Here is a 13,882-nt window from a genome sequence, read left to right as displayed (position 1 = left end):
GAACCACTATTGAGTTTAATAAGTTGTCTTAAATGGAAGTGTCCTGTTAAAACGAAGCATTCGTCGAGTCATGACATTGCTGTAATCCCCAGGCTGTAATGCCTTCCGGAAACGCGGGGTAATGTTTGCATAAATAATAAAGAAAATTTAAGCGTGTAGGAGAGGTGTGAGAGTGGGAGCTGCGTGCATGATCTATAACCGTGCTCCAGCCGCACACCAGATAGAGCTCGACCACAAAACGCTTCGCATTTAAATGCATGGGGGAAAAAGCTTTTGTTTGAACGTCATTATGCTTCCCAGCTTATTTCTGTTCAACATCATGCGTGACGACATACATTAACTAGCTGATATAAGCACACATGATCACTAAAAAAACGTGACCAGTACACCCAGCTTAAAAGCGGCAAACAGAAAAAAAAACTCATCAAATACAAAATCCATCTGTCGTATTGTAGATGAACGAGAAAAGCACAAAGCGTTAATCTGCTGCACAAAGACCATTTTTCGCTCAATACAATAGGTAATAGAGATATTCTCTCTGCGCTCCTTCAGTCTTGTGTGGTGTTCTATAGCAGTGCTTTACGAGCCTATAAGGTTTACACAGATGAGTGTTCGGCCGACCTTTACTATATTTTTAAGCACTCATACGTTCTCTGTCTCGTATGTCAGAACTGAGCCTAAGTGAAAAGTGTAGCTTGGGTGAGTGCAAGTTTTGATGTAGCTTGAGGGCTGTACTGCCCCTTTTGCTCCCCCTATCGATGACCATACGTATGTGTACAAAACGTAATAAGTAAATAATATTGACATTCTTGTTAATATAAGTTAAACAAGAAACGACCCAGTGTGCTTTCCTGTGTGACTCCTAGCTGACATAGGATCCAGCCTTTCTTATGAGTACCAAAAAATGTGAACATACTGATGTTGAAGCTACACATTAGAATCAGAATCATTGCAATCATTTTACACCACTTCAAGGTCGGCAGGAAGCATGTCTTGCTTTTGTTGTGTACGAGTAAGACTTCAATGAAGTGATAAACAAGGCAAACACTGAAAACTTTGATTCTTTAGAGAATGAATTCTCTCTGCATTAGTGCACTTACAGTACACCTACTTTTTTGAAACCCTAAGGCATAGCTTTGGAACATTACGTCCTTCAATGAAATGAGAGAGACGTGTTCCAATGACTTTTCCTAGGCCTTTAGAGAAAACGGGAAACAAATACTCAGATGACACATTTGAAACAATGCATGGAAACATTAATAGAAAGCGAAGGTACTCATGCATCTTGCTTCAAGAGCGCAAGCACTGTAACACATAGTTGTCTGGTTGGCACAATAGTTTCATGTTTTGCATTAGCTGTAGCAAGCTGTTTATGAAGGCTCAGGTAGATGCACATGAAACATAACATTGATAAATATTCCCTCTTGCGCACCTTCTCTGTGGTAAAAAAGTACAAAGAAAACTTGTGCCAGCAAAGCAGAGTGATGATTTACAAGGATTTTGGGAGTTGAAACGAAAATTCGAGCCACTCATGTTTGCAAGACAAAAGTACAGTGACAAACAGCTGTGGAGTGAAGACAATGCTTCCATGCACGCGTCCAACAAGCTGTTTTCAAAGGATCACATGGAAGCACACAAAACAAGGCATGGAGAATCATGTGCTCGTGTGCACTTTCTCAATAATAAACATAGCCAAGTATCACGAACAAGAAAGCATGTGTCACAAAAAACACTCTGTACAACCATTCCAAGCAAGGCTTAAAAGAAAATTTTGAGCCATTTTTCTTTGCAAAACATGAATACCGTGACAAATAGCTGCCCACTTGTGATGATGCTGTACTTGCACGTATGTAATAAGCTGTTTTCAGACGATCACATAGAAGCACACGAAACAAATCGTGGAGAAATATTTACTCTTGTGCACATTCTCAGTGAAAAACACAGCCTAATTTTGTTGTTCGGATTCCACCGACATGAGCCTCAGTGGACGACCGCTTATGCATACATTGTATTACTGGTGTGTCAAGTGGTCACCCGTAAATTGCGACCTGCATAAAAAGCGAGTGCTTTGCCTTCAGCTCAACTAAGGCATGCTCACTTTTTGCTTAACACCTAAATCTAAACCTCGTCGTAAATTGAAGGTGTCCTCATCATCAGCCTGACTACCCCCATGCAGGGCAAAGACATCTCCCATGATCTGCCAATCAACCCGGTCTTGTGCTTTTTGTGGCCATGTTATAGCTGCAAACTTTTTAATCTCATTGACCCACCTAACGTTCTATCTACCCTTCGCGCATTCGCCTTCTCTGAGAATGCAGCTAGTTACCCTTAATGACCAGTGGTTATTCTGCCAACGTGCAATGTGCCTGGCCCTTGTCCATTTCTTCTTCTTGGTTACAACTATGATATCCTGAATCCTGGATTGTTCACTTACCCACTCTTCTCTCTTCTTGTCTTTTAAAGATACACCTATTGTTTTCTTTCCTTTGCTCGCTTGGTCATCGTGAATTTAAGCTCAACCCTCTTTGTGAGCCTTCAGGTTTCTGCTCCTTAGGTAAATGCTGGCAAGATGCAGTTGTTATATAACTTCCTCTTGAGGTTTAGGGGCAGATTACCATTCATGATTAGAGAATGCTTGCTCAATGTGATCAACCCCTTCTATATTCTTCTAGTTACTTCACACTCACGGTTCGGCTTCGCGATTACTACCTGTCTTAAGTAGATATATTGCTTTACAACTTCCAGCGTCTCTCCACCTATCGCAATGTGCTCTTTTCTGCCGAGACTATAGCACATTACTTTAGTTTTTTGCAAATTCATTTACAGACCTACTTTTCTGCTTTCCGTGTGCAGTTCTGTAATCATGAGTTGTCATTAATCTCCTGAGTTACTGATTAAGGCATTGTCATCAGCGAATCGCAGGTTACTAAGAGATTTTCCATTAACTCTTATGTCTAACTCTTTCCAAGCTAGGGTCTTGAAAACCCCCTGTAAACACGAGATGAATCGCACTGGAGAGATTGTATCTACCTGTCCTACACCCTTCTTTATCGGGATTCTTCCGCTTTCTTTATTGTGGCTGTGCGTTCACTGTAGATTTCTTCCAGTATGTTTATGTAGCGTTCTTCGATGCCCTTATTCAGTAGTGCCTGCATTACTGCTGATGTCTTGAATGAGTAAAACACCTTTTCGTACTCTATGAAGGCTATGTATAGGTGCTGATTGTATGTGAACGTGTTTTATATGTTTATGACACGCGATAACATAACAATACGGTACCTTCCTTAGTGCAGTTAAGTGCAACGTATTTCAGTTGGTGTGTCTTCTTATCATGATCTAGCAGGAATTTATTTTGCGGAAGACTTATGAGTTATAGCCTTGTTCCTTTTTCCAACTCCATAATGCAAATTATTTATTAAAAGATCCCATCTCACACATTATTAAAAGGACCAGGACAGTGGAGGGCTGTGACACTTTGATGATGCACAACCTTATTGCGATTTTGAACTCCAACTGAATGGCCACTGCTTGGCATATTTAATGCATAATAAATTCTATTGTTGCAACAATTGTCTGTGTAAACTTTTGGTTGTGAAAATATGCTCAGACAATCGACAACAGCTGGTCCATTAGTTTTGAGAAACAACCAAATGGTACTTCTTGTCTACTGATTATAGCAAAGCCTAATAGTATTTCTCAAAAATATGTGGTCAATAGGTACGAAACAACAGCTGTGGCACTTTAAACAAGATATTTGCAGTAATTGAAAGCTGGGAGCACTTGATCACAGCGATATTAGGAGTCTGTCACTATGTACAGATCATTTGTACTTGCATACGTCTTTGTGCTTGCAGGCTTATGCACAGCAGAGCAGAAGGAACCTACGTTTTTCTCCATTAAAAGCACAATGAAAGAATTTGATTTCCCTCTTGCAGCCATACATTTCAACTAGAAAGTTTGTCTGGTTAGAGTTAGTTGAGGAGGTAAAAGTACTTATGATCTTTAAATGCTCTAACACCCCCCGAAGAGGCTATGGTGGTGAATAAAAAAATGCTTTCTTAGCAGAAAAATCAAGGCAAGGCTTCTCTTTATTGTGAATAAAAAAGCCTTTGCTAGTCTTTGGCAGTACAGTTCTAACGCTTTTCGCTAACACCAAGAAAAGTCAACTGCATTTCTAGGTCTTAAGCTCTTTTGCTGGCCTCCGAACCGTAGTATACTAAGCTCAATTTTTACTCTTTATATAGCTTCTTACATATTCTTTTATAGCAAACTGCTAATACCTAACATTAAATGTCTCAAAATTCTAATACTTCTGAAGTCGAGATTGTCACAAATTATTCGGATTTTCTTTTAGCGTATCAGAATGGTGTCATAACATAATGAACTTCACTGAAATGAAGAGAGTATTTTTGTTCTGAATGAACAGGTGCTGTTTCAATTGCCACGCTTTTGCACAGATTGTCAAACACATTACAAATGATCTAATAACAGATGTGTCAACCTAGTAAACAGAAAAATTGTATAATGTGCTGTTTTATTGCATCTCATAAAAAGGGTAACTTCATTCAATACAAGCATTGCTGGTGATCTTCATAGTCATAGAACTAATTAAAGTTAAGCAAATAGTATAGAGGTTCCAGTTTGTTGCATGTACATATAGTAGCACCTTATTTATCCTCTTCTCTATGCCTGTACGTTTCTTTATAGACGTTTGAACAACGTGGAAGTCGTATTATATTGCCTGTCTTTGTAATATTTCACTCCAACCTAGCATAGTGTTTCATGCTAGATTGCCAAAAGAGATTATTATGTCACATCTCCCATTTACAACGAAGTTTCTTTTGAAGCTATTGTTTAAGACAGTGACGTCATTCAGCATTCTGCTGTACAGCCAATGAGCAATACTGTTTGTACAGGACGCAATACCATCGGTCGAATATACATGCTTTTTTTGTTAACACATGTAGGTTTGAAAATGATCAGTGTAAATGCGGTTGTCTTTATTTAAATAGGAAGTAGTGCATTGAAAAAAAGAATGTGTATCTATTTTGACTCTAAGGTAAAGGAAAACGGTACCGTGCAGTCAGGGGTGGATCCAGCAAATCATTTTAGGGGAAGGGGGTTGCCTAAAATAACCCCGGAAAGAGGGGCGCGGTCATTACTTCTTTGTTTTTTACTAGCTGAAAAACTCTATCATAGCAATAGTACTATTTCTATGTGTTTAAAGGAATCCCACTCAATTGTCCTATTTGGTAATAACAGGTGGACGGCATGCACTGAATAGAGGGGAGGAGGTACTGGCAGGCTTTGGGGGAGAGTAGATCGCCTCTAGCGCCCCCTTCTGGATCCGTCTCTGCGTGCAGTTCTGCATGAGACCACAGGATTGATTCAGAACTTAAAGAAGTCGAATTATAATAGTTGTATTATGAACTAGTGCCCTAGTTGCGTGCACTCAGAGAGATTAAGAGGTCAAAATAATTAAGATTTCACTTGAAACAGTGCATCTCACAGCCATATTTTAGTTTTGCGACATGAAACCGTTGAACTTGATTTTATTAATTCTTCTCTAAACCAGCATAGATGTACAGTTCTTGCAAAACTCTGCTCCCAATTTTTTTCTTGTGAATGTGTGGTTCGTCACAGAAATCATGGCATTATTAAGCAGTGTGATTTTTTGAGGCCTCCTTATCACCATGACCTTTTTTAACATTTGTTCAAACCAGAAGACAAGTTCCACAGGGAACATTTAGTGCATAGGAGGATGTTTGAAACAGTTGGTTATGTGTTCAAGTTGGCCTATACACACACCTTTTGCAAATCAACAAAATTTCTTCATCTTCATTAGGCAAACTGATTCTATATATTTGTGCAGCTGTCATGCAGCTAAGCTGTCAAAGAAATAATATTCAGGACAAATTGAAATGTTTATTCAAAGTTACTGACAAGAAAATGTAAAGTTAGGCTTCTCTCATAATCATATGGTGGTTTTGGTACGTTAATCCCCACAAATCACCGAAAATGAGTAGGTAACCTTGCCTAAACAAGTTGCATTTACTACATGCCTCACTGATCAAGGTAAATTCTCTGCAATTAGAGACAAATTCATTTATAGAAAAAGTGCATCCTAAACGCAAACGAGGGAGCAGATAAACAATAACGCTACTGAGAACTTTAATAAATATCCTATAAAAAAATGCAGCACAATAAGCACCTGCGAACATATTCGCCAATAATAACAACAGAATGGATAACTTGAGGTTTTTGATGGAGGAAAAATAAAGAAATTACGAAAAAGACCACATGTTGGAAGCTGAAGCCAAGGCAATGCTTTATTAGCAGTTTTTAAAATGGTTACCTTGTGATTTGTTTCAATAATATTCCTCACTTAGCTCGTTGTGCACTTGGCTGGATTGCAGATTCATTTCCACCACTGTCATTCGTCCTCCTTTGAGGTCTTTGGCAGCAAGTACACGTACCTGTAACGGACATGGCAAATTACCCCACCTCCTCCTTTATTTTCCTACACAATTCAAGCAGAAGCCTATCTTTCTACTCCCAAATAAAGGTGGCGGTGAGTAAGCTGTGCATGCATGAACTTTCCTGCATGTCTCGGTCTGCAATTCCAAGCATAAACTCTCATAAGAAACTGTAATAGGTGTCCACTTTGTTCAGAGGGCAGATGCAGATATTTAAGCAAAATTGGTTTAGACACAACAATATCAAAATAGGTGTGCATTTTTACTGCAAAGTATTGCACAGTTAAAATAGTGTGAAGAGAACACTCGCAGTAGAGCAGCTGAATCAGTGACAAGCGTTCCTTAGTTGTACGCGTAGTCACATTCGAAGGGCCTCTTCTGCAGCCCTGGCAATGCTCTGAAAAAAGCACATGCTAGTGCCTCCATTCCAAGTTCAATCGCGAGTGGGCACCGCAAAATACAGAGCAAGAGCCCCTTCTTACTTCAAAGGAGACCTCTAATATGTGCCAATGATCGAGCGAGCGCCACTTCCCTTCCCGCAATTATTTTTCAACCTGTTCTCCACTACGAAATTCTGCAGCAGCCGTTCTTCGGAACCAAAGTTCTGAGAGTCCTTATATATGCGGAAGAGTTTTTCAACAATTTTACAGTGTGATGCTTTAAGGCTGCATTCTGAGTTGTCACAAATTCTTTGAACATTTGTAGAACACCTTTCCCGCCTTATCATAACCCCTGAAATTTCACACAAAGATTTTTCTCAGGTCTGTAAAACAGTAAATACGTGTGTCTTCAATACATCATTTTTGATAGAAAGACGGGTGTGCTTTTTTTCTAAAGGCTCTTCTATATTTTATTAGTCAAGTCAATTTTTATAACAGATTTTACTTGAGGTTACATATTTGGAATAGTACAGGAGGAGGTCCCAAACTTTCATAGAAACTGATGGGGGGGACCTCCTATGGCGACATGAATGGAGTAATTACAAAAAAAGTTCAGAGGTAATTACAAAATAATTACAGCAAAAGGTGCGAATTTGTGAGCAAAGGATAATAAAATATTTAACAATAACAATACAATTATTACATATTAGGGTGGTAATATAATCAAAAATTAGACATTTTAAATATCAATAGCAAATGATAGAACCAGAACAAAGTAAAATAAATACTGTACATGACAGAGACAGCCACTTTTCTGTAAGTTACGTAAACTGTAGAAAGGCAAATGCTAATATAAAACTAACACTTACCTGCTGAAAGCTATTGACAGTAAATACACAAATCAGTTGATTCTATTAATTCCTGAATAAATAGTTTTTTGCTACGCGAGGTGAAAATATGAATGTTGTGTGATGATTTTAATTGGAATAAAGAAAACATATATTATCTTATCCATGTGAACTGCACTATTGCTGATGAAAATAAGTAGAACAAGGAAGACACTTAAGAAAAACAATAATCCAGAGAGTGAGAAACAAAACAAGCAAACAATCTATAATGTAATTACTGTAACTTGATAATGATAGCCGACCATACAGCTAAGTTTTCCAACCCCGCTCATTTGGGATGTATGTCCTATATCTATTCACAACTAAAAAAATTACGTCCCAGCTGGTTTTCTTCTTTTTAAGGGGGGGGGGGGGGGTATTTCTTTAAGGGGGAATTATGCTGCATGAATGAAATCACGCACCAGATCAAATGCATTTTGGGGGCAATTTCCGAAAACGGAGGCCCCAAAATTCAAAACACTTTCTGTGGTTTAACTTAAATCTCCCTTCGCAACCGGAATAGCTAGAAGTATTTTCTAATTACTGCGTAGTTGCGACATGAGTCAAAATAATGCTCGATAGTTTTCGAATTTTCGCAGAACGGGCAAAGGTTCAAAAGTCTCATTCCTGTTGTGTGTAAATAAAAATTTATTGTAGGAACACGGTACCAAAATTTGAAGATAATAACCTAAAGTTTTTTTTGATTGAGTTTGCTGAAGTTTCGCTGAAAATTTCAGATGCTAATATTCTGTCTATTATGAGATATTTTTTAAATTATCTGTAAAAATAGCGAATTGTCTATAACTCCTGCTAAGTATCCCAACTCTTGAAGTACCGAAATCATTGGCCAATCAAGTGATGCTCACGCCCAAGCATCTGACACTTCAATTATTTGTAACCAGCAGTTTTCTAGTACCTACGCTAATTTCAGGAATGTTAAGTGCGGCGGTGTATAATGTGTGGAGATCTGCAAGGACTTGAGATTCTTCAGAGGGTGTCAGAGCTGCACACACCGAAAGTGAATCCGTTACGATGCTTGCTCTGGTTTCAGTTGAAGGAAATTATCGTACTGCTGAAATAATGGCCGGTCTTCAGTTAGAGGAGCGAAATACGGGAGCCTCACGGAGAATGACCAGCCAAGGAAATCAGAGGCGATTTCTACGCTTACCTGTTCATCGTTCACATAAGCATCTGTGGCTTATACAATATTTGTTTCTGTATGTACCAGGTAATCTTTTAGTATAGGGTTTAAAAATCTGAGAGATTGTTACTTGGATTGGGGGGGAGAACATTTTATCACATTTTGTGCCTGTGTTGAGAATTCAGGAATTATTTTGAATTACCATTGTAGTGTCTGAATATATGCTACCTAGTTTTTTTCACAAAAATTATCTGAGGTGTATGAAATCATGGCCAATGAGCAAGAAGAAAGAGGAGACAAGGTCGCTGATAAATGCGTACTCTGATCTTCGAGCCGGAAAACGGTAAATGAAGGAGGAGGAATAAATGAGGAAGGACAGGAAGGTTAACGTAAACGGTAAACGGTAAAACCTTGAGAAGTTTCGAACCGTTACGATGCAGAATCGACGAAGGAGTCTTGGTAAGCGGACTTCCTGATACATTACACTATTCGCCCCGAACCTATGAAGTCCCAGGCGTATACGCAGGGCTTATCGGTTTAACAATACTACAGGTTTCATTTTACATTGAGCAGTCCTCGAGAACAATTTACACCCAAAATTCATTAGGTCGTTGTTGCTGTTGTTGTTGATGATGACGATGATCCTTCAAATACTGGCGCACACCCACAAAGGGAAATTGGCCAAGAACTGGGCGGCAGGATCTTTGCTTTGCTTTGCTTTGCTTCCCTAGATGCATGGGAGATACCCACTTTAGAGGATTGGCCATGAATGCAACGTAGAGACTCTTAGATGTTAATTTTTGTATCTATAAAATTGAAAGCCGAAAATAAAGAAATGAACTGGCATTAATATCGCTTGATTACTTCTTCTTCCATTCTGGCTCGAACCCACCATGAACGATCGGCCAAAAATAAGAAGCAGACCATGATGATGATGTCAATATATAGCTTATAAAAAAGATTGGCTAAGAACCGAGCGCCTCAGTCATTAAGGTAAAGGATTGTCCATTTTAAGTCGTTCAATGAAATTTCAAGTATTTTTTTTAATTTTTTTTGTTGAATCATACAATTCAAAAGATTATCAGACTGCTTGAAACCGTAGCCAATGGCTAGTCCTTGTTCCAAAAAGAAAATGCATACAGTAATGCAGGCTTACTGTTACATAAAAAAACTAACACCAGAGTCCTTCAATGCTTTTCTGGTCACGAAAGTGCCACCTCAGCTTCATATGGAGCCAGCACTGGCCGCTAGGGGCGCAGCTGTGCTCGTGAGGACATGCTGCCGTCCGCTACCGCTGCGGTAGTGTGTTGGTCTGCTTTGATTTCCAAGCTTTCTAAACTTCTGCAAAAGTCGTTTCACTTTCCCTCATTTACTTGGAACATTCAGCGTGCGTCGGTGACTGCGTGAACGCGCCGTCTGCCTTGAAATGAGCACCCGGGAGAAAAGAAACTAACAGCTCTGGACAAGCAGCTCGCGGCAGTCGCAGTCGAAAATGACAAAAATTCGGGGTTTGCCGCACCATAACGATGATATGCTTTTGATACACGTCGTAGTGGGGGATTCTTGATTAATGTTTAACAGCTGGGGTTGTTTTTATATGCATGTAAATCAAAGTGCACGCCTTTTTTTCTGCTCTTGCGTTTCGCCTTGTCGAAATGCAGCCGTCAGGGTCGGGGGAGCGCCGCTCGTTCGTCGCAATACTGCAACTGGTCCAGCTTTTCAAAATTTGCCTGAAATCAGACACTGTACATTCGCAATAACGCACTTGCTGTGCCACATGTAAACAGAGGCGAACATACAAGTTGTTACACGTCCATTCGCCCGGAAGTGAGCAAAATCTCTCGACTGCGCAAAGTTGCGCATAAGGCCAGATGGTTCGCACGGCACGGCCGCTCAATTTCTATTAAACTGTGAACATTATCAGACTCCTGGTGTCATTTTATTCGCAACCGAAAACCCAAACAATTAAACCATTACTGCAAGAAATGCTTCTGTAGAATGCCTTCTTTTCATGACAAGAAAAAAAAACACCTGTTCTATGCGCTTCAAATTTCTGGACCGAACGATTAAATCCCTCTACGAGCCTTAGGTACAATATATGTAATATCAGAGTCCTTAAATGCCAGCAATACTAACCTCATAGCAGTCTTCGGTGCGGCGTGTTGCCCCGCCACGGTGTTCGAGCGCTTATGGCACCCGGCTACAGATCCGAAGGTTGCGAGATCTAATCCCGGCCGCGGCGGCTGCATTTTGGTTGAGGCGAAATGTTGAGGCCCGTGTACTTGGAGTTTGGTACACGTTAAAGTGGTCAAATTCGTTCCGGAGCCCTCCACCACGGGGCGTCTGTCATAATCACAGCTGGTTTTGGGACGTAAAACCCCATCAGTCAACCGGTGCGACGTTTAGTTTATGACCATGACGAACGTGAAAAGTAAGGTCGAACACAGTTGACAGTGTATTGTAATTAGGCCATTGTTTTATAAGCAGTCTCATATAGAAGAGACAGTAAACCAGTAACTTAAGCCACTCGTGATTTCGACAAAAACACACAAGAAGTTATTTTGATTCTTCTAATGGCCGACTATATACGAGGGGTTAAGATATTCCAATCATCGATGCTAATATTGTTGTCAGTGTCAGAAGGAAAAAAATATTTCAACAAGAAAAATACATACAAGGTGCCTGTGCGAAAGCAATATGCAAGCACAACCATTTATTAATTTTATTTAAAACAAACCACATACACAGAACACCAGTGCACCAGTTCATAAAAAGCTAAATAAAAAACGTGAAGAATGGACAGCAACATATGTGAGATATGGATTGGGTGCAGAGTTACCTTTGAGTGTTTGGTTTTTTACCACCCCCTGCTGGAAATGAAGCGCACCCTTTCGCTTGCATCTGTTTGTTTCTTTCTCTCGTAAAAAAATGCAAACGCACCTTGAGAAAAAACTGAACAACTTCTGCAGTCGTGCTCACAAAATGTGACTTGCAACCGACAGCAGCTGAAGCAGTCCGAGGGTCCATCAAAACATCCTCCACAATATTCATGTACACACCAGAACAAGCAGTTTTTTCAACTGTGTGCGCTTCCATGTGATCCTCCACAATTTGAAGGAGTGTGACGAGCTGGCTGGAGGGCACAAGGAGAAAACCTTTAGACTTAACAAGAATCAGGCCAGTTGCCGGTCGTTCTGAACTCCTCAGACTTTCTACGCAGCTTGAGCATCTCAGCGAGGAAAACTTCTTTGCAACGTATCCAGCGAGGTAGTGCAAGATCTTCTCCTTAGGAGACTGCTGATGTTGCAAAAGTGAAGCCTGCTCCACAGTTTCTCCTGGCTCCAAAAGTACTTCATCAAAGAGAATAGCCAAACAGTCCGCCTGAAATGCAAACACTGTATTGCTGGTGTGCTGAACATAGAAAGTGCACCGAACGAAAAAGATGTACTGAATGCCTAGTATTGCTTTACACCTTTGTATGACGAAATCCAGGCTTAATCAGAAATCAGCTCGGCTTCTCCAAATTAATGGCTGCAAAATCTTTGATACTGCCTGCACTGCACAGTCCCCTGGCACATATGTAATGCTCATACAGCTTAGTGTGGCTAGAAATGAGAAAATTCACACCTAAATGCATGCAGCCTAAAAACTATCCTGAAAACTTAGTCAAAGAACTAATACGCTTTGATCAGTTTCATCCTATTCAGGAGATATCGCTCCGCAAAGCGTTTGTACTGTGTTCTTTCTTGCCTGCACTTTTTTTTTCATTTTGTTTTCCCTGACGAATTCTTACCATCTGGCTCAGATTTCTACCCTTTCAACTCCTGTTAATATATTCTTGCTCACGTGACAGGCAGCAGGTTTTTCCTTCTGGAATAGGTCTTGGAGCTTCAGGAGGAGTTGTGGGCCGTCTCCTACAACTGATGCTTGCTGAGGCGGCTGGACAAGATTTCTGACAGAGAGCATTCTATAAATGAACAAAAATTGCTGGACTGTTGGTTGTCCTCCGTCACCAGCCACGTGCCTGATAATGCCAAAAAATCTCTGAAAGAAAAAATAAGGATTACTATTTAACTATCAAGCGAGAACGTGCACATGCTTACCTCTAATGGGTCCTGTCCAAACTTTCCCACCAGTACGTAACGAAACCCTGAGGCAAGGAGGTTTTCAACCAGTGATATTGTGCTGAGCAAAGTTATTCTCAGCGCCTCACAGGTGGGCTTGCTCAAAAAGCAGAGCTGCCTTTGCTTTGGCAGACTTTCGATGTATTTGCAGCACCTGTCCAACCATGAAATTCCCTCTTTCAGTGTCTATAAAGTAAGAAAGAATTTAGCCTGAGATCAGAAATGTGTGCAAGAGCAAAGTAATAATTCTTACGTCAACATGCTCAGCTTCACTGTTCTGCACGTGTTCAGGCCTGCGGGAGTTCAAGCAGTCAAACAATCTGTTCATTTGTCTGGTGAATTCAGATGTTCCCGCAGACCCGTAAAGCTTTTTGCATGATTCCTGCTCACTGTAAAATATCATGGCTGTAGCTGTGGATTCACTGAAGAGCTGAAAAGAAATTTTTTGTATTGCATTTCACTGTGAGTCACATCAAAAAGGCAATTTTTTTTGTTTTCTAAGTGCACTTGAGTGTTGGGCGCCTTACTTGAACAGCAAGTTTGACGCTCATTTTCTGAAAAGCGTTTGGGTATATATGTGCCCTCGTCAGCTTTGGTACAGCACGCAGCCCTGACTGTTGCTCTTCATACCCTATAAGTACTGCATAATGATCATGATACACTTCCCGACCTTGAGGCAGCTGTAGAAAGAAGGAGTGTCAGAATGTCACTCGAGATGAGATCATATGAGTGACTATATCACAGGAACAGTAATTATTTCACTTACCAAAAACTTCCCAACTTTCTGCAGGTTATTTCTAATACATTTAAATATGTGTGGTGGATCAATGAAAAAAAGGAAGCAGAAAAAAAGTGAAGAAAAGCAAGTCATGCA

General features: G+C 40.2%; 1 protein-coding gene across 1 annotated transcript; it reads right to left on the bottom strand.

The window, feature by feature from the left end:
• Positions 1-11,552: 11,552 nt before the first annotated feature.
• Positions 11,553-13,009, bottom strand: LOC142767110 (uncharacterized). The gene is made up of 2 exons (XM_075868336.1): positions 12,731-13,009; positions 11,553-12,265 (listed from the first exon to the last, which is right to left on the bottom strand). The coding sequence occupies exons 1-2, from the start codon at positions 12,848-12,850 to the stop codon at positions 11,720-11,722; spliced, it is 666 nt and encodes a 221-aa protein (XP_075724451.1). The 5' UTR covers positions 12,851-13,009; the 3' UTR covers positions 11,553-11,719.
• Positions 13,010-13,882: the final 873 nt, after the last annotated feature.

This window comes from Rhipicephalus microplus, chromosome 7 (genome assembly GCF_043290135.1).
Source record: "Rhipicephalus microplus isolate Deutch F79 chromosome 7, USDA_Rmic, whole genome shotgun sequence".
Lineage (NCBI taxonomy): Eukaryota > Metazoa > Arthropoda > Arachnida > Ixodida > Ixodidae > Rhipicephalus > Rhipicephalus microplus.
This window is presented reverse-complemented; position numbering and strand designations above follow the sequence as displayed.

Coding starts and splice junctions, on each gene's coding strand:
- LOC142767110 (XM_075868336.1), bottom strand. CDS start 12,850: ATGCTCTCTGTCAGAAATCTTGTCCAGCCGCCTCAGCAAGCATCAGTT. Junction 12,266..12,730: donor AAAAACCTGCTGCCTGTCAC/GTGAGCAAGAAT, acceptor TTTGCATTTCAG/GCGGACTGTTTGGCTATTCT.